The sequence below is a fragment of the Papio anubis genome, chromosome 3 (genome assembly GCF_008728515.1).
Source record: "Papio anubis isolate 15944 chromosome 3, Panubis1.0, whole genome shotgun sequence".
NCBI classification, from domain to species: domain Eukaryota; kingdom Metazoa; phylum Chordata; class Mammalia; order Primates; family Cercopithecidae; genus Papio; species Papio anubis.
In genome coordinates this window covers 121,551,638-121,575,686 of record NC_044978.1, presented here as the reverse complement: position 1 = coordinate 121,575,686, position 24,049 = coordinate 121,551,638, and the positions used below count along the sequence as shown (strand labels likewise).

The 24,049-nt window shown below is 38.1% G+C and overlaps 1 protein-coding gene across 8 annotated transcripts in view; it reads left to right on the top strand.

The window, feature by feature from the left end:
* The window catches only part of CNOT6L (CCR4-NOT transcription complex subunit 6 like), a 103,360-nt gene that overhangs the window by 23,507 nt on the left and 55,804 nt on the right, over positions 1–24,049 (top strand). For 5 of the 8 annotated variants that reach the window (XM_009206889.3, XM_003898721.5, XM_009206888.4 and 2 more), the window contains exons 2-3: positions 20,955–21,076; positions 22,634–22,820. In XM_009206889.3, the coding sequence (XP_009205153.1) occupies positions 20,965–21,076; positions 22,634–22,820 (299 nt within the window). In that variant the 5' untranslated portion in view covers positions 20,955–20,964. Of the gene's footprint in view, positions 1–18,874; positions 19,376–20,954; positions 21,077–22,633; positions 22,821–24,049 lie in introns of those variants that run through there. The other 3 variants (XM_009206885.4, XM_009206886.4, XM_009206890.4) reach the window with 3 other exon arrangements.

Genomic DNA, 24,049 nt, shown 5'->3' with positions numbered 1-24,049 from the left:
TGATCCTCTCTCCCCAGCCTCCCAAGTAGTTAGGACCACAGGGACACCACCATGCCCAGCTAATCTTTTGTATTTCTCTGTTAGACATGGGGTTTTGCCATGTTGTCCAGGCTGGTCTCGAACTCCTGAGCTCAGGCAATCTGCCTTCCTCGGCCCCCCAAAGTGGTGGGATTACAGGCATAAGCCACCACACCTGTGTCCTTGGCAGTTTTGTTGAAAATTAATTGACCATATATGTTTATGTTTGCTTCTAGACTCTGTTCTCTTGATGTTTATCTTTGTCAGTACCTTATTGACATGATTACTGAAGCTTTGTAATAACTCTTGAAATTACATAGTTGTGTTAGTCTGTTCTCACACTGCTATAAAGAAATAGCTGAAACTGGGTAGTTTATGAAGAAAAGAAGTTTAATTGACTCCTGGTTCGCAGGCAAGAAGCATGATTGGGAGGCCTCAGGAAACTTACAATCATGGCAGAAGGTGAAGGGGAAGCAAGCATGTCTTAGCATGGCAGAGCAGTGGGGAGAGAGAGTGAAGGGGGAAGTGCCACACATCCCCCTCAGACAACCATCTCTCCTGAAAACTCACTATCACAAGAAAAAGCAAGGGAGAAGTCCTCCCCCATGATTCAATCACTTCCCACGAAGCACCTCCCCCAACACGTGGAGATTACAATTTGAGATGAGATTTGAGTGGGGACCCAGAGCCAGATCATATCAATGGTGTAAATCCTCCAATTTTACTTTTCTTTTTCAAAGTTGTTTCAGTGTTAGCTTTTCTAGGCCATTTGTATTTCCATATATATTTTAGAATAAGCATGTTAATTTCTATAAAAAATGCATCATGGGGGGAGCAGGGCTGAAAAACTACCTATTAGGTAGTTTAGTTACTACCTGGGTGACCCTAAACCCCAGCATCACGCAATATACCCATGTAACAAGCCTGCATGTGTACTCCCTGAATCTAAAATAAAAGCTGAAATTATTAAAGATAAAAGGAAAGAAAAAAGATCACTTTCAATGAATTAAAAAGAACCCACCTTAGGTATTTCACTGGGATTGTGTTAAATTTGTAGATCAGTTTGGGAAGAATAACATCTTAATATTGATTCTTCTGACCCACGAATATAATGTATGTCTTCATTTATTTAGTTCTTTTAATTTTTCTCAGTAATGTGTTATAGTTTCCAGTGTACTGGTGTATTAGTCCATTCTCACACTGCTATAAAAACATACCTGAGACTGGGTAATTTATAAAGAGAAGAGGCTTAATCAGCTCATGGTTCTGTGGGCCCTGTACTTACTTCTGCTTCTGGGGAGGCCTCAGAAGACTTACAATCATAGTGGAAGGTGAAGAGGAAGCAGGCACATCCTTACAAGGCCTGCAGGAGAGAGAGAGAGAGAGAGAGAGACAGAGAGAGAACAGGAGTGAAGGGGGAAGTGCCTCACACTTTTCAAATAACCAGCTCTCTTAAGAACTTTGTCATGAGAACAGCAAGGGAGAAGTCTGTCCCCATGATTCAGTCACCTCCCACCAGGCCCCTCCTCCAACACTAGGAACCGCAACTGGACATGAGATTTGGGTGTGGACACAGAGCCAAACCGTGTCAACTGGTTTGTTTGCACATCTGTTTTTTATATTAATCTCTATTTTTTTTATGTTATTGTAAATGATACTTTAAAAAATTTTACTCGCCGGGTGCGGTGACTCATACCTGTAATCTCAGCACTTTGGGAGGCTGAGGTGAGTGGATCACCTGAGGTTGGGAGCTCGAGACCAGCCTGACCAACATGGAGAAACCTCATCTCTACTAAAAATACAAAATTAGCCAGCCGTGGTGGCGCATGCCTGTAATCTCAGCTACTCATGAGGCTGAGGCAGGAGAATCGCTTGAACCCGGGAGGCAGAGGTTGCAGTGAGCCAAGATGGTGCCATTGCACTCCAGCCTGGGCAACAAGAGGGAAACTCTGTCTTTTTTACTTTTGCTTGTTACCTGTATGTAGAAATGAATACACTTGATTTTTTTGCAAGGGGCATATTCATCTTATATTGTGCCACCTGTTAAACTTATTCATTAGTTCTGGTAGATGTTTTTGTAGATTCCGTAGGATTTTTTACATATATATAATTTATTGTTTGTGAATAAAGATGAGTTTAATTCTTTCTTCCAGTCTCCATGACTTTTCTATTTTCTCTCTTGCTTAATTGCATGGGCTAGAACTTCTGGTGTAAACGTGAATAGAAGTGAGAGCTAACGTCCTTGCCCTGTTTCTGATCTTAGGAGGAAAGCATTCAGAATTTCACCATTAATGTTAGCTATAGATTTTTCATTGATGCCATTTACCAGGCTAAGTAAATTCCCTTTTATTTTTTAAAAGAAGGTTTTTATTTTTAAATAGGAATGGCTGTTGGATTTTTCAGATGCTTTTTATGCATTTATTGAGATGATCATGTGTATTCATTTAGGTCTCTTAATAGGTGGTTATTATTATTTTGAACATTAAATCAACCTTGCTTGCATTACTGGGGTAATCACCACTTGGTATAATAATGGATCACTCTTTTTTTATATTGCTGGATTTGATTTGCTAAACTTCAAAAAAAAAAAAAACCCTTTATTTACATTTATGTTCATGAAGTCCATAGTTTTCTTGCATTCTGATTGTCTCATTTGGTATTAGGGTAATATTTGCCTCAACTTTATGGAAGAGTTTGTGTGGAATTGGTATTGATTCTTCCATAAAGGCTAACCGAAGTTGAGAACTACCAGACTGTAATCTCTCTTTCCTTCTATTTCTAAAATCTTTTTTGTTGTTGTTGTTTTTGTTTTTGAGACGGAGTCTTACTGTTGCCAGGCTTGAGTGCAGTGGCATGATCTCAGCTCACTGCAACCTCTGACTCCCGGGTTCAAGCGATTCTCCTTGCCTCACCTTCCCGAGTAACTGGGATTACAGGCGCCAGCCACCATGCCTGGCTAATTTTTTGTATTTTTAGTAGAGATGGGGTTTTACTGTGTTAGCCAGGCTGGTCTCGAACTCCTGATGGCCTCAGTTGATCTACCCGCCTCAACTTTCCACAGTGCTGGATTACAGGTGTGAGCCACTGCTCCCGGCTGGCTATATAGAATTTACAAAAATTGTTTCACAGTTTTTAAGTTTCATGGGAGACATATTAGTAAAATTTATAACGCATATACCTGTACACTCTTACCCTATAGAAAGCTTATCTGTCTTCTAATCTTGAGCAGTTTCTATAGTAATCGTGTTGGCCATGTCTTTCTCAGCTCCCGTACCCAACACTCAGAAATCAGTGGCTGCTGCTAAGTACTCAGGGAAATGCCCAGAATTCCTGTCAAGTTCTTTTCTGTTCTCCTGCTCTGTCCTCAGAGTTTTCCAAGTCCATCATACGAGACGGGGGCAGCATGATATAGTCTCTGCTGCTGGGACTGTAGAGCCAGACTGCCTGGGTTAAATCCCACTGTGCCACCCACTAACCATGTGACCAAAGGCAAATTTCAGAATGCCCCCATGCCACTCTAAATTAAGATAATTAAAACACCTCCAACTTAAAAGTTGTTGTGATTAAGCATAAAACACTATGGATAGTGTTTGTCACATGGTTAGTGCTCATTGAATGATAGTTATATCCTATTATTTGTCTTCATTTGGAAATTACTGGGATGTTCAGCCCTTGGTGGATTAGCTATCTGCTTCTCAGCATCTAGAGACAATTTTGATGGCTAGAATATCATCACCTTTTACCAAGAATTTGGAAATAAATTTAACTCATAAACCTCTGGCTTTTTTGTTTCTCTCTGACATAATGATTTCTTTGCATGGTACTTGATTTTCTAAATGCTTTTTTCAACAGATACTGTACTCAGGACTCATGCTTAGGTCATATTTGTGCAGGGATTCTTGACCTGAGCACCACTGGCATTTGGGGCAAAATATTTCTCATTGTGGGGTCTGTCCTGAGTACTGTAGGTGTTTAGCAGCATCTGTGACCTCTATCTACTAGATTCCAGTAGCACCCCTGCCAACCCACTCAAATTGTGTTAACCAAAATCATCTCTAAACATTGCCGAATGTCTCCTGTAGCACCGAATGTCTCCAGTAGCACCCCTGCCAACCCACTCAAATTGTGTTAACCAAAATCATCTCTAAACATTGCCGAATCACATCTGGTTGAGAGTCACTTTTTTAGAGGGGACTTTAGTATGTGCCGCCATAGAAGACTGTGATCTCTTATTTTAGTATTTCTTGGAGAGAGCCATGACAGTTACTAATCAATACTTATTTTCTAGACTGTCATTTTTTTTTCTTTTTTTTTTTTTGAGACAGAGTCTCACTTTGTTGCCCAGGCTGGAGTGCAATGGCGCGATCTCAGCTTACTGCAACCTCCGTCTCCTGGGTTCAAGCGATTCTCTTGTCTCAGCCCCCCCAAGTAGCTGGAATGACAGGAGCATGCTGCCGTGCCCAGCTAATTTTTGTATTTTTGGTAGAGACGGGATTTCACCATGTTGGCCAGGCTGGTCTTGAACTGCTGACCTCAGGTGATCTGCCCGCCTCGGCCTCCCAAAGTGCTGGGATTACAGGTGTGAACCACTGCCTGGCCTGTTAATTTTAGTTAATATATTTTTCTCATATTTTCAGTTTAGCATAGCTATTTGGTTTAGTTGCTGCCACTGGGATTGGTGAATAAGGGCATCTGTTTTTTTTTTTTTTTTAATTTGCTGATTGTTCAAACTGATGGCTTAAAGTATATAATTTTTTGCCTCTATAGTTGCCATGGATGTAGGTACCTAGGGAAGTTTTCGTGGTTAACAGCACCCAAATCTAAACTTTTTTATATGTCATTGCATTTTAGTTTCAAAAAGAAGAGACATAGCTTACTGATGATTGTACTTCTTATGTTATGCCTAGAGATCGTTGGGAAAACAAGTATTTTCTATCTCAAGACAGGATATTACTGCTTGGGGATAATCTGTTATCCATGGGCATTTATAAATGACCTTTAGGCGCTTCTAAACAAAGTAAAGTAACTCTGGGTAATTTTATTTGAATTTAAAATTTTGAACAGCTGATGAATAAATACAGTGTAAAGTATCCTTGTTTTTAAACGTGCTTTTGAATATGATATTTATGCTTCAAGTGTATATATACGTACATATATATATTCTCTGGGAGGAATATGGTCTTGAATCTATAAGAACATGCAGTGTTTCCTTTAGATGCAAGGTTTTCCTTATTGGAATATTTTTCATAATACCAAATGGTTTTTAAAATATTATGGGTATGTGAGTGATTTATAGTCAAAAATACCTACCATTTATTGTTTAAATAATACCAAAGCAAAATCAGATTAATTTTTCTCAATCAGAATATGAAAAAAAACTTAGAAAAATATCATGGGCGCAACAGAAGAATGAGCCTTAGAGAAATTATATGCTATTAGTATTAGGCTTATAATAACAAAACATTTTACAAAAACCATAAATGTTCTGCTTTTGATCAAAGAAAATATGGATGTTTAAATGGACACTGACCTTTTTACATACCCACACCCATTTATTTTGTGAATCTGTAATTATTCTTAAACTACCTCCTCTACTTGGCAGTGTTTTCTCATTTTATTAATCTTTCCTTTTTTTTTTTTTTTAAAACCATTCACATTTGTTACTTATCTTGATAGTCTGCAGATATCTTTAGGTAATATATAGCTTTCTCAATGTTGATAACATGCTAGGCTATCAGAAATAGACAAAGATGATGCTGAAGATGATGATGATTGTTATTTGGAGACAGAGCCTCGCTCTGTTGCTCAGGCTGAAGTGCAGTGGCGCAATCTTGGCTGAGCGCAGTGGCGCAATCTTGGCGCATTGCAGCCCCCCACTTCCCGGTTCGTAATTTTCCCGCCTCAGCTTCCCAAGTAGCTGGGATTACAAGTGTGCGCCATCACGCCTGGCTAATTTTTGTATTTTCAGTATAGACTGTGTTTCACGATGTTGGCCAGTCTGGTCTGGAACTCCTGACCTCAAGTGATCCGCCTGCCTCAGCCTCCCAAAGTGCTGGGATTACAGGTGTGAGCCACCGCACCCGGCTGCAAAGATTATTTTTTAAAATGTGAAAGTTTTGGCCGGGCTTAGTGGCTCATGCCTATAATCCCAGCACTTTGGAATGCCAAGGTCGGTAGATCACGAGGTCAGCAGTGTTCAAGACCAGCCTGGCCAAGATGGAGAAACCCTGTCTTGACTAAAAATACAAAAAAAAAAAAAAAAAAAAAATTAGCCAGGCGTGGTGGTGGACACCTGTAATTCTGGCTACTTGGGAAGCTGAGGCAGGATAACTCTAGCCTGGGCGACAGAGCAAGAATCCGTCTCTAAATAAAATAAACTAAAATAAAAAAAGGAAAGTTTTATGCGTATCTTCAAATAATAGTCAAATGCCTTTTTATTTTTTAATTAAAGCCCTTTGTAAACAACAATGAGATACTAGCGTGCCTTTTAGAATGGCCAAATCCAGAACACTGACAACACCAAATGCCGAGGAGGATGTGGAGCAATTGGAATTCATTGCTGATAAGAATGCAAAATAATATAGCTAATCTGGAAGATAGTTTGGCAGTTTCTTACAAAACTAAGCATACTCTTACCATATGATCCAGCCATCATGCTCTTTGGTATTTACCCAAATGAGTAAAAAACTTACATCTACACAAAAACCTGCATGTGAATGTTTATAGCAGCTTTATTCATAATTGTCCAAACTTGGAAGCAACCAAGATGTCCTTCAGTAGGTGAGTGGATAGATAAACTGTGGTACATCCAGACAGTGATGTGTTATTCAGTGCTAAAAAGAAATGAGCTATCAAGCTATGAAAAGACATGGAGGAAACTTAAAATGCATAATGCTAAATGAAAGAACCCAGTCTGAAAAGACTACACACTGTATGAGTCCAACTAAATGACACTCTGGAAAAGGCAAAACTATGGAGGCAGCAAAAAGAGGAGTGATTACCAGGGGAAGGGAGAGAGACAATGATAAATAGGCAGAGCACAGAAGATTTTTAGGACATTCTTTATATTTAAAAATTTGTATGTTGTGTTTAGCATATGGGAATGATTTTTTTTTTTTTTTTGGAGACAATGTCTTGCTTTGTCACTTAGGCTGCAGTGGCACAATCACCACTCACTGCAGCTTCCACTTCTTGGACTCAAGCAATCCCCCCACCTCAGCTTCCCAAGTAGCTGAGAACATAGGCACATGTCACAATGCCCAGGTAATTTTTGTATTTTTTGTAGAGACAGGGTTTTGCCATGTTGCCCAGGCTGGTCTCAAACTCCTGAGCTCATGCCATCTGCCCACCTTGGCCTCCCAAAGTGCTGGGATTACAGGCATAAGCCATCATGCTTGGCTTTTTTTTTTTGAGACAGGGTTTCCTTCCGTCTCCCAGGCTGGAGTGCCGTGGCATGATCATGGCTCACTGCAGCCTTAACCTCCTGGGCTCAAGGAATCTTCCTGATTAGCTGGGATTATAGGCATGCACCACCACCCCAGCTAATTTTATGTTTTGTAGAGACAGGGTCTTGCCATGTTGCCCAGGGTGGTCTTGAACTATTGGCCTCAAACAGTCCTCCCACCTCGGCCTCCCAATGTACTAAACAAAAAAAAACTGACTTTTTTTTCCCCTTTGGCTAAAAGTTCCTTGCATTGTATCTGAATATTTCGTTAATGAGAAAATTGAGTTGACTGAATGGTTGCATTGGGGCGGGGTGGCAGGATGGGGAGTCGGAGGGGGATAGGCTGTGTACTCAGTCAGTTTGTAGGATACCTTAAGTTTTTCCTTGAAAACAAGCAGTTAGAGGGTTTACTATCACTTTGGGTTTGACTAAAAGCTATATGATTAGCTAAATAATGTACAGTTTGGGAGACAGCTCTGCATTGAATCATTCTGTGTTGACCTTATTCTGTTTTGGCCTAAAATCCATCCCATTCAAGCATACCAGTTTTAGCTGCTTAAAATTTAAAAATTGAAAACATTATCTTCATTGTAGTGAAATACTGGTGATGTGTGGAAGGGGAGTTAGTGGAAAATTTAAATCAATTGGTTTACTTATGAAAAAAGAGAAAGGCGACTTTTACTGTCATATAGATATGGCTGTATTTTCTTTAACTACCTTATTGTTGAGCATAAACTCTTGTCTTTAGGCTTAGGTTAAATTCCTGAAAGTGGCATCATATTTTATTGTCTTGTGTTTGTTTTTTCCATTTAGAATGAAGTTAATTTTTTATATATGTATTATACATTTGTACTTGTTTCATCAATTGCCTATTATTATTATTTATTATTACTATTTTTTTGAGACAGAGTCTTGCTCTTTTGCCCATGCTGGAGTGCAGTGGCATGTTCTTGGCTCACTGCAACAGCTGCCTCCCAGGTTCAAGCAATTCTTTTGCCTCAGCCTTCCGAGTAGCTGGGACTGCAGGCACATGCCACCACGCCCGGCTATTTTTTTATATTTTAGCGGTGATGGGGTTTCGCTGTATTGCTCAAGCTGGTCTTGAACTCCTGAGCTCAGGCAGTCTGCCCGCCTTGGCTTCCCAAAGTGCTGGGATTACAGGTGTGAGCCATCGTGCCCAGCCGAATTGCCTATTATTATTATATGTTCTTTCTCATTTGAAAGGTATTATGCAATCTCTTAGTGTATTTAAAACTGTTAACCTTATCATGCATGTCATACATATCTTCCCTATTTTACTTGCTTTTCATTTTGTCTTACATAATGTATAGGAGGTTTGAATTTTTAGATAATCATATAAATACGTCTTTTTATGTTTCTATTTTTGGATTCCTGCCTGAAGAGATCTTTTCCACTCCCAAGTTTTTAAAAAACTGTTCGCTTACATTTTACCTTAGTATGCAAAAAAGTTAAATCCTGAATATATTCATTAAATCTTGGAATGTGATGGAGCTATTTTAACTTATTTTTTGCCAAATTGTGGAATATAGATTTCCCACTAATATTGGAACAAAAAAGAAGTTTGGTCAAAGAAAATAGATTTTCAGATTTATGATACTAGTATGGGAGATCATTTTGAGAGTTTTCAAACTTTAAAGATAAAGGATTTACTGAAGGCATATATCTGAGGCAGATCAATGTAGTGGAATTGGATTTGAATTCCAGTCCTGCTCCTTGCCAGCAAGCTTCTAAACCTCTTTAGATTACAGTTTTCTGAATGCTAGAATTGAAATAGTAATACCTGCTTACAAGATTGTTGGTAGAAATGAATTAAGTGAAATAAAGTTAGGTAAATAACTTATATGTAGTAGCTAGTAGTTGGTAGTTGCAGTGATGGTGATTATTGTCATCATCATTTGCTGCCCCTAAAGAATCCCAAATTTACAAATAGATAGTGTAGTCTCCTTTAAGTGGATTCTCTGAGTTTCAAAGAAGAGTTTGAGTACATATTTTAGATTTGAGTCTCTTTCTAACTGAATGAATCTCTTCACTACACTAGTGATTATAATTGTGTATGCTGAGAAACTGGGGGTAAGTGTAATGACAGTCAAATGCCATGCTATAGTTTGCTTTTATGATGGCAAGTGACAAGAGTATTTTGTATTTAATGTTAAGTACAGGGATTTTAGGGCATTTGTAATGTCTTTAAGAATGTGATAGCTAAATCAGTAGAGGATATAAGCCCACTCAGATGTGTAACTAGAAGCAATGTTGTTGAGTAGAGGAAAATAAAAGGGAATGAAGGAAAGAGGCAACTAGGATTGGTAGTTTCATTTATTATTATTATTGTTGTTATTATTTTTTGAGACAGAGTCTCGCTTTGTTGCCCAGACTGGAGGGCAGTGGCACGATCTTGGCTCACTGCAGTCTCCACCTCCCAGGTTCAGGTGATTCTCCTGCCTCAGCCTCCTGAGTAGCTGGATTACAGGCACCCGCCACCACACCCAGCTGTTTTTTGTATTTTTAGTAGAGACGAGGTTTCACCGTGTTAGCCAGGTTGGTCTTAAACCAGAGGATCAGCCCGCCTTGGCCTCCCGAAGTGCTGGGATTACAGGTGTGAGCCACCGCGCCTGGCCTCATTTATTATTAGACTCTTAGGGATGGCAAATTCTTTACGTGAGGAAAATGATTTATAGGAAAGACTCAGTTAAAACAAGCAGATTTTTGAAGCTTTCTATCTTTACATATAGAATGCCATCTCTCCATGACTCTGGTGATATTTTTCAGCAACTCCTGTGAACAGCCTCTCTCCTCATATTGTTTCTTTTTTAACAAAAAATTTTAGGCTGACACCTGTAATCACAGCACTTTAGGAGGCCAAGGTGAGCAGATCACTTGAGCTCAGGAGTTCAAGACCAGCCTGGGGAACATGGTGAAATCCTGCTTCTACAAAAAATACAAAAATTAGCCAGGCGTGGGGTGGTATGCACATGTGGTCCCAGCTACTTGGGAGGCTAAGATGGGAGGATCACTTACGCCCAGGAGGTCAAGACTCCACTGAACCATGATCATACACCATTGCACTCCAGCCCAAGTGACACAGTAAGACCCTGTCTCAAAAACAATTTTTTAAAAGAATTTACTTTTATTTTCTTTAGCAATACAAACAGGGTCTCACTGTGTCACCAGGCTGGTCTTGAACTCTTGGACTTCAGCATGATCCTTCCACCTCAGCCTCCCAAAGTGCTGGGATTACAGGTGTGAGCCACTCTGCTCAGCGTTCTCATGTTATTTCCCTCCCTCCCTCCCTTCCTTCCTTCCTTCCTTCCTATCTACCCTCCCTTCCTTCCTTCCTTCCCTCCCTCTCTCCCTCCTTCCTTCCCTCCCTTCCTCCCTCCTTCCTTCCCTCCCTCCCTCCCTCCTTCCTTCCTTCCCTCCCTCCCTCCTTCCTTCCTTCCTTCCTTCCCTCCCTCCCTCCCTCCTTCCTTCCCTCCCTCCCTCCTTCCTTCCCTCCCTTCCGCTCTGTTGCCCCAGCTGGAGTGCAATGGTGTGATGCCAGCTTACTGCACCCTCTGCCTCCTGGGTTCAAGTGATTCCCCTGTGTCAGCTTCCCCAGTAGCTGGAATTACAGGTGCCTGCCACCACGTCCAGCTAAGTTTTGCATTTTTAGTAGAGATGGGGTTTCACTATGTTGGTCAGGCTGGTCTTGAACTCCGGACTTCAGGTGATCCACTGTCCTTGGCCTCCCTAAGTGCTGGGATTACAGGCATGAGCCACCACGCCCGGCCATGTTATTTCTTATTTATGAGTCTTTGCTTATGCTTTTATTTTTGCTTTGTCTGTCCCTGCCATACCTACAACCCCTTTCCTTGAGGGGAATACTGATTCCTGTTCTTCAGCTTAGTGTCACCTGCTCGTGGAAGTCTTGCATCATCTCTTCTACTTCAGCACTGTGACACTTTGAGACAAGTTTTCTTTTAATCCCGCTTGTTTTGTGCGTGTGCATGCAGACCAAATCTTGGTCAGCACTAGATATTGTCAGTTATTAAATTTAATCCTTCTAATGTGTAGTGATATCTCATTGTGGTTTTTAGTATTTCTCTGATGCCTAATGTTGTGCATCTTTTCACGTGCTTATTTGCTGTCCGTGTATCTTCTTTGAAGTATCTGTTCAAATATTTTGTTAATTTAAAAAATAAGATTGCTTTATTTATTTTGTTTTGAGCATTCTTTATATATTCTGGAGTTTTTTTTTTTTTCAGATACATGTTTTGCAGATATTTATTCTTAAACCCTGACATGTCTTTTCCTTCAGCTTTCAAAGAGCAGAAGTCTTAATTTTTCTTGAAAGTTAGTTTATCAGTATTTTTTCTTTTATGGATCATACTTTTTATGTTATGTCTAAGTAATCTTTGCCTAATTCAAGGTCACAAAGAGTTTTCTCTCATGTTTTCTTCTAATGTTTTATAGTTATTGGTTTTATATTTAAGCTCATGGTCCTTGTAAGTTTACTTTGTAATGCAAGGTATGGATTGATGTTTATTAATTTATTTTTCCATATGGATATACCATTGTTCTAGCACCATTTGTTGAAAAATCTGTGCTTTCTCTATGGTTATCTTTTTGTTGTAAATCTATTGATCATGTATATGGGTCTATTTCTAGTTTCTCAGTTCTGTTCCATTGAACTGTGTATGTCTATTCTTTCATAAATACCAAACTCTCTGGATTACTGTAGTTTTAGTAAGTCTTGAAAAATCAGATACCATGCACATCTATGTTTATATCTTTTTCAGAAGTGTACTGGCTATTTTAGATTGTCTTTCCATATAAATTTTAGAAGTAACTTGATTTCTGCATGGGGAAATATACAGAAGAAGAAGTGAAAGATGACTTAAGCCAAGAATGATGAGAAGAAAGTTGATACCCATTAAAAAAAGAGGCAAATGTACATATCAGAGGGGACAGAAAACACAAACTAAATCAAAAAAGTGAAAAGAAGTTTGGGTGCAGTGGCTCATACCTGTAATTCCAGCACTTTGGGAGGCTGAGGTGGGCAGATCACTTGGGCCCAGTAGTTCAAGACCAGCCTGGGCAACATGGTGAAACCCATCTCTACAAAAAAATACGAAGATTAGCTAGATGGTGGTGGCGTGCACCTGTAGTCCTCGGTACTCAGGAGACTGGGGTGAGAGGATCACTTGAACCCAGGAGGTTGAGGCTGCAGTGAGCTGAGGTTGCACCACACTACACTCCAGCCTGGGTGATAAAGTGAGACCTAGTCTCAAAAAAAAAAAAAAAATTAGATTATATTCAGTATCTTTAGATGAGTGGGAGGCATTAAATGCAAGGCATTAAAGCATTGTAATTGTTAAGTTAGGTGGAGACTAAGACTTAATTTGGAATTCTGGGAGGAAAATCATAAGCTTAAATTGTCCATATTGATAATGAAATAAAATGAAACATGTCTATAGTAGCATTATTTTTGAAAATTTGAAGTGATTGATAGATTTATAACCCCAAGTCTGGTCTCTGTTTTTTTATTTTAGTATTTATTTATGTTTCATGTTGTTGCTGCTGCTGTTGTCTTGTATCTCAAATATGGGAGACAGTTTCTAAATATGCAGAAAAGGAATTGTATTCTAATTCTTTCTCCTTTATTTCCTCCTGGTATTACTATAACTGACAAGTAGACTATGCCCTCATCGCTTTCCAGAGCCAGAAGCTTCCTGTAAGTTATCTCTGGATTGCCGTAAAGTTATCTTTGAATTACCTTTGGAAAGATGTATAAAAACCAATAACATTTTCTCATATTCATCTAGGGGCTTTATTGCCACATATGCCTATGCATTTTATTTGCATAGATAACTAATGTTTGACTTGAGATATATTTAATAAATAGAGCCCCAAGAATAAACTGACTAGAAATAAGACATATTGAGTCCAAGTATTTCCTTGTTCCTTGGGTTGTCTAATTATTTGGTTTGCTAGCAAGGGTTGTAGAAAATAATAATATCACTGATTCAGGAAACCAGTTGCTATCATCTTAAGTTAAATGTACTAGTATGTGTTTAACCCGTTATCTTCAGTCACATTCCCCAATATTAGGCCATTTAAAACTTGCCATTCTTATCCTGGGAACTCTGTTCTCTCCACCTATTCTTGACCATGCCAGAGGTTATCAATTATTCATCACCCTCCTCCTTTGTGATAAGAATGTTTTATTTTCCCTTTAGTTGTTCTGCTTATTTTAGAGTAGTGACAATAGAGAACAATGCAGCTACCCGATGAGGGAGAAAAAGAAAGTAGTAACAAGAAATGCCAAATTCCTTGCAGAATTATTGAAAAGCAAAATACTGTATAGCTTTTCTTTTTCAAGTAGTGCTGTGGAAACAGTATATGCTCCATGAGGGTGAGGACAATGTACATCTTGTTCACTATTGAAGCACCCTAGTGCTTGGTACAGTAAGTGTCAGTAGTGAGCAATAGGCATGCAGTAAATATTTCTTGAATAAATGTTAAACTGGTCAGAAACATTAGACCTCAAAAGTTTGAAGGTTATTTTTTTCAATAATGATGAGTGACTTTGCCATTATAAAACGTAAGTTTTTTTTTTAGAGTGGTCACAGAGCTGGAGATGTCATGAACACTTGGAATTAAGTCTTTTTTTTAAAACATGTTTGCATTATTTTATAATCTATGAACTTTAGTTGAATATATAATTAAAGAAAGACAAATGCCATCCACAGGCCCTTGGTATGGAAATGGAATGGGATTGCTAATGAAATTGTTCTTTATCCCAGGACGTCATTTAAGCTCTTGGGATTGCCATCAATCTTCACTTTTGTCAATATGATCTTACTATATGCAGTGTAGTTTGCTAGGGGCAGTTTTTGTAGTGTCAGCTGCTTATCTCATTCAGGTGAAGTACAAATTTAGTATGACAGTTGTAATGATTAATAGTTGCGTATCGTTAAAAGTAAATATTATAGTTGGGTGTAGTGGGGACACCAGTAGTCCTAGCTACTTGGAAGGCTGAGGCAGGAGGATTGCTTGACCCCAGGAGTTTGAGGTCAGGCTGGGCAACATAGGTAGACACTGTCTCTTAAAAAAAAAAAAAAGGCTAGGCCCTGTGGCTCATGCCTGTAATCCTGCTAGCACTGGGAGGCCAAGGCAGGAGGATCTCTTGAGGACAGGAGTTCAAGACCAGCTTGGGCAACATAGTGAAACCTCGTCTCTAATAAAAATAAAATAAAATAAAATTAGTTGGGTGTCATAACATGTGCCTGTAGTCCCAGCTACTGGGGAGACTGAGGAGGGAAGATCACTTGATCATAGGACTTCAAGCTTGCAATGAGCTATGATTGTACCACTGTCCTCCAGCCTAGGTGACAGAGTGAGACCCTGTCTAAAAACAACAACAACAACAAAAAAGATATTGATAAGGAAATAGAAACTTAAAAAATGGCACAGTGCAAGAGTTATTTGCTTTGTTAAGCAAGATAAACACAGACACATTTTCTCAGGAAGGGAGCTTATAGTGGTTAAGACCAGATGGGAAGGATAGTTATTTATTAAGATGAGTATGTAGTAAATCACACACACACAAAAACATGTTTTCCCGTCTGTAACTTTTGGGAATAAATGCCAATATAAGACAGATTTATCTGAGAATGTGTAAAATGGAATAAGTTATTGATATTTACTCTGAGCTGTAAATTAAGCCTCATATAGGCTTATTTTTGTGTTCTTTCAATTTTAGGAACTCTGCCAGCATCTGTATCTCTGCGTATGACTGATTTTGCAAACTATTGTTGAGATGATTAGTGATTTGTATTTTGGGTTAGATTTCATTGAGTTAGCAGTCTGATTCATTATGAAGCACTCCGGTGCTTGTAGGATTTTTAGTCTGAATCCTAAATGAAATAACACTAATTGTGCCAAACTATAGACTGAGATAAAATGACCTTACACTTAGGGTGGTAAGAGAGAAACTGTAATGTAACGCTATAGGACTTACATCTTTACATACGCTATAGAGGCTTCTGTTTTTTTGTAAGCTACTCTAGAAGACCAGTATTTACAGAAGCTTAGTTCTAGCTTTTACCAGTTTGCCTTGATTTGGCCAGCTTGTTTTTTTCAAGGAGAGTTATGCTGGTTTATTTTCCTAGTGCTACATATAAAACTTGAGATTTGGGGTAGTATATTTGGATGTATTTCATATGTATTTTTAAAATATACCTTTCATTGAAATAGCATGTTATGTAGATTTATTTGCAGTTTTGGAAACTCTAAATTTAAATTTTTCTGTGCAAAGCAGACCTAGCGTTACATATAATATTGCTTATAAATTTAAAAACTAAAATACAACCCCCCCTAAAATACATTAAACATTTTTTTATTTTTAATGTGTTTTAAAATTTTACTTTAAGTTCTGGGATACATGTACAGAACATGCAGGTTTGTTACATAGGTATGCATGTACCATGGTGGTTTGCTGTATCTATCAACCCCTCATCTAGGTTTTAACCCCTGCATCCATTAGGTATTTGTCCTAATGCTCTCCCTCCCCTTGCCACCCACCCCCCGACAGGCCCCTGTGTGTGATGTTCCCCTCCCTGTGCCCATGTGTTCTCATTGTTCACCTCCCACTTAGAAGTGAGAACATGCAGTGTTTGGTTTTCTGTTCCTGTGTTAGTTTGCTGGGAATGATGGCTTCCAGCTTCATCCATGTCCCTGCAAAGGACGTGAACTCACTCTTTTTTTAAGGCTGCATATTTTTTAATGTTTTTTAATGCTATGTTGCCCAGGCTAGAGTGCAGTGGCTATTCAGAGGTGTGGTTATAGTGCACAATGGCCTTGAACTCCTAGCTGCAAGCGATCCCTCCACCTCAGCCACCCAACTAGGTGGGACCGGAGGAGTGTACTGCTGTGCCCAGCTTTGAAATACATTTTCTATGAAGTCAGTATTTTACAGAGTTATCTGAAGTTTTTGTTTAATAGAACCAAAGACAAATTTATTAAAGTCTTCACTCTGTGGTAGTGTTTAATCAGCCTTTGGTGATGGAGATTAAAAGTTTTTAATGTAAGGAGTATATAAGACGTAGGAGAAAATCAGGTTCCTTATCTAGGACTGATGGTTACTCTCAGAAATTTTACTCAGAGTCTCTGAGGCCTTTGTAGGAGACACGCTAAGAAATAAAGAAATAAAGAGTGAATGAATGGCAGACTCAAAAACAGCTTGTGTAGTATTTGGGGAACTAAGTGGAGTATTTTACATAGTGTTGAAATGAAGTTAGATGGCGAGGTTGGAAAGGTGTTGCTAACAGGCTTTGTTATGTAATCGGGATTCCCAGTATAAATTTGGTTGATGTAATGGGAAGATCTTTTGAGAATCTATGTAAATTGTTGTAGAAATTAGAAACTCTTGGAAAAACTAATTTAAAAACCTGCCTCTTCATTAGTTTGAAATTAAAGATAAGAAATTAATTGCACTGCTGGCCGGGCGCGGTGGCTCAAGCCTGTAATCCCAGCACTTTGGGAGGCCGAGATGGGTGGATCACAAGGTCAGGAGATCGAGACCATCCTGGCTAACCCGGTGAGACCCCGTCTCTACTAAAAAATACAAAAAACTAGCTGGGCGAGGTGGCGGGTGCCTGTAATCCCAGCTACTTGGAGGCTGAGGCAGGAGAATGACGTAAACCCGGGAGGCGGAGCTTGCAGTGAGCTGAGATCCGGCCACTGCACTCCAGCCTGGGCGACAAGCAAGACTCTGTCTCAAAAAAAAAAAAAAAAAAAGAAAGAAATTAATTGCAGTACGTTTTCCCAAATAAAACATTTCTCTTTCTTGAGTGAAAAATGTTAATCACTCAGTATTTAAGTCTTGCACTGAGCTGTATATGAGACTATTTGAAGCCACATGATCAGTGTCACATTTAGAGATTGAAGTTACATTTGAATAATTTATTTCATAATTTGAAGATATTTTGAAATAGATTTTTGTGGTATGCCTACAAGGTGGAAAGTTGATGCTGAGACCTGCGAGGGGAAAATAAAGCTGAACGGAAGGATTTAATAATGTTAATTTCCTGAAATTGAGTTCTCTGTTATTGATTGATTGATACAGGATTTCACTCTGTTGCCCAGGCTGTAGTGCAGTGGGGTAGTCTCGGCTCACTGCAGCCTGCGACACCCGGGTTTAAGTGATTCCTATGCCTCAGCCTCCCATGTAGTTGTGATTTACAGACATGGGCCACCACACCCAGCTAATTTTTGTAGTTTTAGTAGAAACAGGGTTTCACCATTTTGGCTAGGGTGGTCTAAAACTCCTGACCTCACTACTGACCTCAAGTGATCCGCCCACCTTGGCCTCCCAAAGTGCTGGAATTACCAGCGGGAGCCACCTTGCCAGGCCAAGTTGCGTGTTTTTAATAGCACAATAAAAACCTGATTTTGGGGGCAATCGTGACCAGAACTATACTAAATTATTTAGTAAACTCAAATGAGAAATGTTTTAGCTTCAGTCATTTTTATTGACGTCCTAATCAAATCCAAAAGAGACCTCTGACCCCTAATATGAGTATTGATCTTACTTTGGTTTTTACATATTATAGATACTGGTAAACATTTTATAGTGCTTTTTTTTTTTTTTAAAGGAAGAGATTTTGTAATTTTAATAGACTTACAAAGATTGAAACATGCAGAATTAAAAAACAGAAATGTAGTTCCATATAGTATCTGTTTTAGAGATTAGAATTGGAGCACCAGAAAAGATGGTAATTATTAATCTTCTATCTAGATTTTTAAAATATCTGGGAAAATTGAACATGTGGATGAATTACCATTTCTTTGTATCAATTTTTAGAAAAGCATTGGGTGTTAATTGGCTGTGAGATGAGTAGGGAGGGAGGAAGGCGGCAGATTTTAGGATTATAAAGCATATGATCATTGATCATTCCACAAATACATGTTAAGTGCTTCCTATGTGGCGGGAACTGTATAGAGATATAAAAAGGATATGTCTCCACACAGAAACATAGTCCCCTTAAGGAACATCCCATCTAGTGGGAGCTGTGATTAAAACAGATTAAATTGCCTTCTAATCCTATGCCCTGTATTTTATAAAAATGATCTAAAATTGGGCCGGGTGTGGTGGCTCACACCTGTAATCCCAGCACTTTGAGAGGCCAAGGTGGGTGGATCACGAGGTCAGGAGTTCGAGAGCAGTTTGACCAACATGGTGAAATCCCCATCTCTATTAAAAATACAAAAATTAGCTAGGCGTGGTGACACACGCCTGTAACCCCAGCTACTCAGGAGGCTGAGGCAGGAGAATCGCGTGAACCTGGGAGGCGGAGTTTGCAGTGAGTTGAGATCGCGCCATTGCACTCCAGCCTGGGCGACATAGCAAAACTCAGTCTCCAAAAAAAAAAAAAAAATCTAAAATTAGTGAAACCTATATGTTTTTGCAAATTTAGGGTGTTTTACCCATTTTCATTGTAGGTAATGGATTACGTAGTGCGTCTTTGGATCTACAACTGTTTGATTTGGCTTTGCTTAATCTTGTATTTTTTTTGTAGACTCTTACATTATTACACAAAAGTACCCAAAGAGACACATGTGCCTTATGGTGTACAGCAGAAATTCTGAAAACCTTGTTACCTAAAAACTTTATTTTCAGAAGTATTATATATAGGCTGAATATGGTAGAAATCAAATTTCTTCTCCTGCAGAAAATGATCATATTCTTTGTGCTATATGGAGTTCTGAGACATTTATGGAAAATAAAATACGGCTTAGCATCGCCCAAATTGTATGATAAGATTAGAGTTGAAGAGCTTAACCTGGAAAGTTGGAAACTAATTACTGTTAACATATGAAGAGATATGGAAAACTTTCTCTCTGCTCCTTTAAGTAAGTGGAAAGGAATGACTATTTTCCCTTTAGAAATGTGAGAGAAAATGATAATATGGGAAACTTTGATTGCAGTCTTATAAACTAGCGTTTTGATTTCTTGTTACATGATAGAATATCTCTTTTTTCTTTAATCTCTATATGTAACAAATTTCATTAATCTCTACATGTAACAAATTTCAGATGACCTGAAAGCAACTCTTCAATTTGGGATATAAGGTCTAAACTTTACTTGCAAACAGTTCCCGATTCAGACGCTTGGTTTTGTTTGGGGTGTATGTATATATGTTAAAATATGAGCAAAGAACCCAATATAAATACTATGTGGCAATTTATTGAAAGCATGCAGGTGTTTAATTTAGGCTCAGGACGTTGTGTCATTTGCTATTCTTGTTAGATATGAACTGGATTTTATTTTCTGCCTACTACCAAGCAGTACTTCTTATGTTGAATAAGGTTACTTTTAGAGCCATTTGTCATCTACTTCATACATAGCACATTTGATGAGTTTTATGTCTATCTAGTCATCATTGATAATTGTTCAGTGATTATTTTGGCAGTTACAGCAGGAAGATGGCACAGTATAGTCCTGTGCTGCATAACAATGTTTGAATTGCCTAATAATGCATTTCTCAGAACATATCTTTGTTAAACGACACATGAGTATACTAGTTTTGATTAGGGTGACCATGTAACTCATCCAAATTGGACTCTTTTGAGCATGAAAAGGGATGATAATAATAATTGCTTCAGAACAACAGATATAAACCAAGACTGACCCAGGCAAACTAAGATATGTACTCATACTAATTATAATTAGGACACTTTTGATTAGTAGTAACAGAAAACACAATTCAAACTAGCTTAAACAGTAAGGGAACTATATGGGCTTGTGTATCAGAAAAGGCCAGCATTTGGGTGTGCTACAGGTGTGATTCAGTGAGGACTCTGCCTTTGTTTTTCTGTTTTCCAGACTCTGCCTTCCATGGCTGACTTTCCTTATTGTTGTTGCATGGCTGCCAACAGCAATTTGGGCTGTATTCTTCTTTGTTTATGACCAGCAGGAGAGAGAAGCTTGCTTTTCCTATAAACATAGAAAGAGTTCTGCGGTTTTGTGATTATTAGATACTCCTGAACTAAATCTCTGTGGCAAGGGGAATATCATGTGCTGATTGTCTTAGGCATGGGATATCTGAATATCACTGAGGAAAGGAGAATAGAATTACTGATTCTATTAGACTAGTCAGAGTCCATTCTGGAAACTACTACTTGGGAAAGCAGTACAGCTAAATGAAGGGAAGGGGTTAGGAAGCAACCATGATGTTCATTGCAAAGTCCAGTGCTGTTGCTTATTTGCATTTTCCCTGAGGCATCTGATAATAAGTTCCTGCAAGATCCTAGCATACTGCAGATAATGTGTGTGTTTTCTTTTTCTGCAAGTGAGAATTTGTGGTATAAAATGACTTACTAGACTGGTAATGGGGAGAGAAAAGGAGTTTACCCTATCTTATTTTCTCTTTTTTTAAAGTAAGACTATAATAATTGTTGATCTCCTTTTTTTTTTTCTTTTTTTAAACAGACTAATAGGGATGCCAAAGGAAAAATATGATCCTCCAGATCCTCGCAGAATTTATACCATCATGTCAGCAGAGGAGGTAGCCAATGGGAAAAAATCTCACTGGGCAGAATTAGAAATCTCGGGTGAGTGGAATCTGAAGCATTTAATCTGGCATGTAATAGTGGTAATAAAAAAGTTGAGTATTGCTATATTTTTTGTTGTACATTTTTAATTAGACAGACTAGTTGAAAAGCTACAAGATGTTGAGATACTGGTGTTTAATATATCTGTTTTATGTGTGACTGAATATCTTTGTTTCTATTCTTTGAGATTAATTACATTGAGCAGGCATCTGGAATTGAGGATATTGGGAGTTTAGTTTCTAAGTAAAACCAGGTTCTTTGATATAATAGATTTCATTTAGGCTATTTCAGAGTAATTATTTTTGCAAATTGAAATCTTTGCCATCCTCCTATCTCAGTGTCGGCAAAGGAGAAAACCTGGAAGCTATCTATTTATTCTAATAAATTATAATAACTATGTTACAGGACCTTACTACCTGTTTGGGATTGGGTAAAATAAAATGTGATTCCTAAAAACTCATAATTCCAGTCTAATAATGAGAAAAACATCAGACAAACTCAAGCTAAAGGACCTTGTGCAAAATACCTAGCTTGATTAATACTCAAAATTGTCATTGTCGTGTAAAACAAGTAAAGGCTGAAACTGTCATAGACCAGAGGATACTAAGGAGATGTAACTAAATGCAAAATGGTAGCCTGCATTGAATCTGGAATAAAAAGGTATAAAAACTGGTGAAATCCAAATAAAGTCTAGAGTTTAGTTAGTAGTAATGCACCAGTGTTGGTTTCCTAGTTTCGACAAATGTACCATGGTGATGATGCAGATTCTAATGTTAGGGAAGCTGAAGGAGGGATATATAGGAACTCTCTGTGTTATCTTGGTAACTTTTCTGTGAATCTAAAATTACTACAAAATTTAAAGTTTATTAAAAATATAAGTATTATTTTTCTTTTATGAATTGGTATAATACAGATTATATATAAAATGCCATTTTTTCCCCAATAGGCATTCATTTGGAAGAGTTAAACCCTACATTGTAATGTCAATAGCAAGAATTACTTGCACATTTAGCTAAAAGGTAACTGGGTGGATGGATGATTGGTAGTCAAAAGAATGAATATGAGCCGATCTTACTAAGTTAATCTAGGGTTTCTTAACCTTGGCACTACTGACACTGAGCTGAATAATAGTGGAGGGCTGTTGTGTGCACTGTAGGATACTTAGTAGCATTCCTGGCTTCTACTCACTAGATAGCAGTAGTACTCCTTCAGTTGTGGCAACCAAAAATGTCTCCAGGCATTCCAAATCCTTTGAGGAAACCAAATTGCCTCTGATTGAGAACTACTCAGTTAAACTCCAAGGGTTTCCACATTTTGCCACTTCTCATTTAATACATGGAAGGTTCATGAGAAAGAGTGGTTGTCATGTGAAAGTGGCATGAACGTAAAGGAGGGCCAGGCGTGTTTGGAAGCAATCAAATGCATTAAATGAAAAACTAAAATGTCAGAGATACAATATCCATGTGTATTTGCAGCCTCTCTTACCACTTTTTAGTCCTTGTAGTTTAGGTGTCATCTTGGGCCTGGGGTTTTACACTTCAGTATTTTGCCTTTTAGGTAGAGTGCGGAGCCTAAGTACATCACTTTGGTCATTGACACACTTGACAGCGCTGCACCTAAATGACAATTACCTTAGTCGCATTCCACCTGATATTGCCAAGCTTCATAATCTGGTTTACCTGGATCTGTCATCCAATAAACTCAGAAGTTTACCAGCAGAACTAGGAAACATGGTGTCTCTCAGGTGAGGAAGTAATACAGACATGACTCATTATATAAAATTCTAAATTTAAGAAAATTAGGGATGTTACTCAATTATAGTAGGATTTTTGTGTGTTGTAACTATCAAATTATATAAACTGTCTAAGCATAGTGCTTGAGTTGGCCTCCGTTATTCATTTCTTTTCCTTTCTTTAAATTTGGAGGGTCCTGAATTAGAGTGTGCTTATATTACCAGTTTCCTTGACAAACTTGAGGTGGGGTGAGGCTAAAATAGTAAGTCTCATTATCCAATGTGATAAGACTGATCAGAAATACTTGAAAAATGAAGTTTTGCTGATGAATACAACTGATAAGAACATAGCTCTGTTATTTGAGTCAAAGTATATTTATATTTCATAATACAACTCCTTAAGGAAACCTTAAAACCTGATGAAATGGATTTATTTCTAATTTTTAGGGATTCTTTAAAAATTCCCTAAAGAAATCCTAAAAAAACTTTGTAGGAAATCTTAAGATCTTATCTAAATGTTTCCAGTGATTATCTGTTGAGTAATAATTTTTAAAAATTGCCGTCACATGTTTAAACTTAAACATTGTTTTAAAATCTTGTTCTTCACTTTCCTTTACTTGCTTTTTTTACTTTCGGTCATCCACTAATGAGGGTGCTATTTTTTTGCTATAGTCTGCTCAAAATTTCACAGTCATAAAGTTAGATCTTACTTATGCTGTCCTATTCTTGTCTGTACTATCTATGCTTTATTTTAATATTTATGTTTCATGTCAGTAATTGTTGATCATAGTGTTTTTTTCATCTTTTCACATTTTCTTTTGTCTTCTTTAATATACTTCACCTGTTTCTTATTAATCTTTTTATTAATTTTTTGGTTTGTTTTCTTAGTATTTTGATATGATTAGTATTCAGTTACTTAAGGTATAGGTGATTGGCTACTAATTACAGTTTATTCCTGAAGTTTGTGTAAAAATTTGTACTTTTTTCTATTGATTAGATGGGGTTCAAGGATATCTGTTGGTTAGATACTAAGGATATCTGTCACATTTGCATTTGACAGGCATTTTTGGTGAGAGAAAAGGGGGTAGATTTAGCCTGAGAATGATATGCAGTTCCTACACCTCCAACTTTAATGTGAGCTAGAGAATGAGTAAATCATAGAAATAGAAACATTGTTAATAGTAGTGGCAATTACACATTTCATAGTACTTTTATATTGTACAGTGTTTTTGGATGAGCAC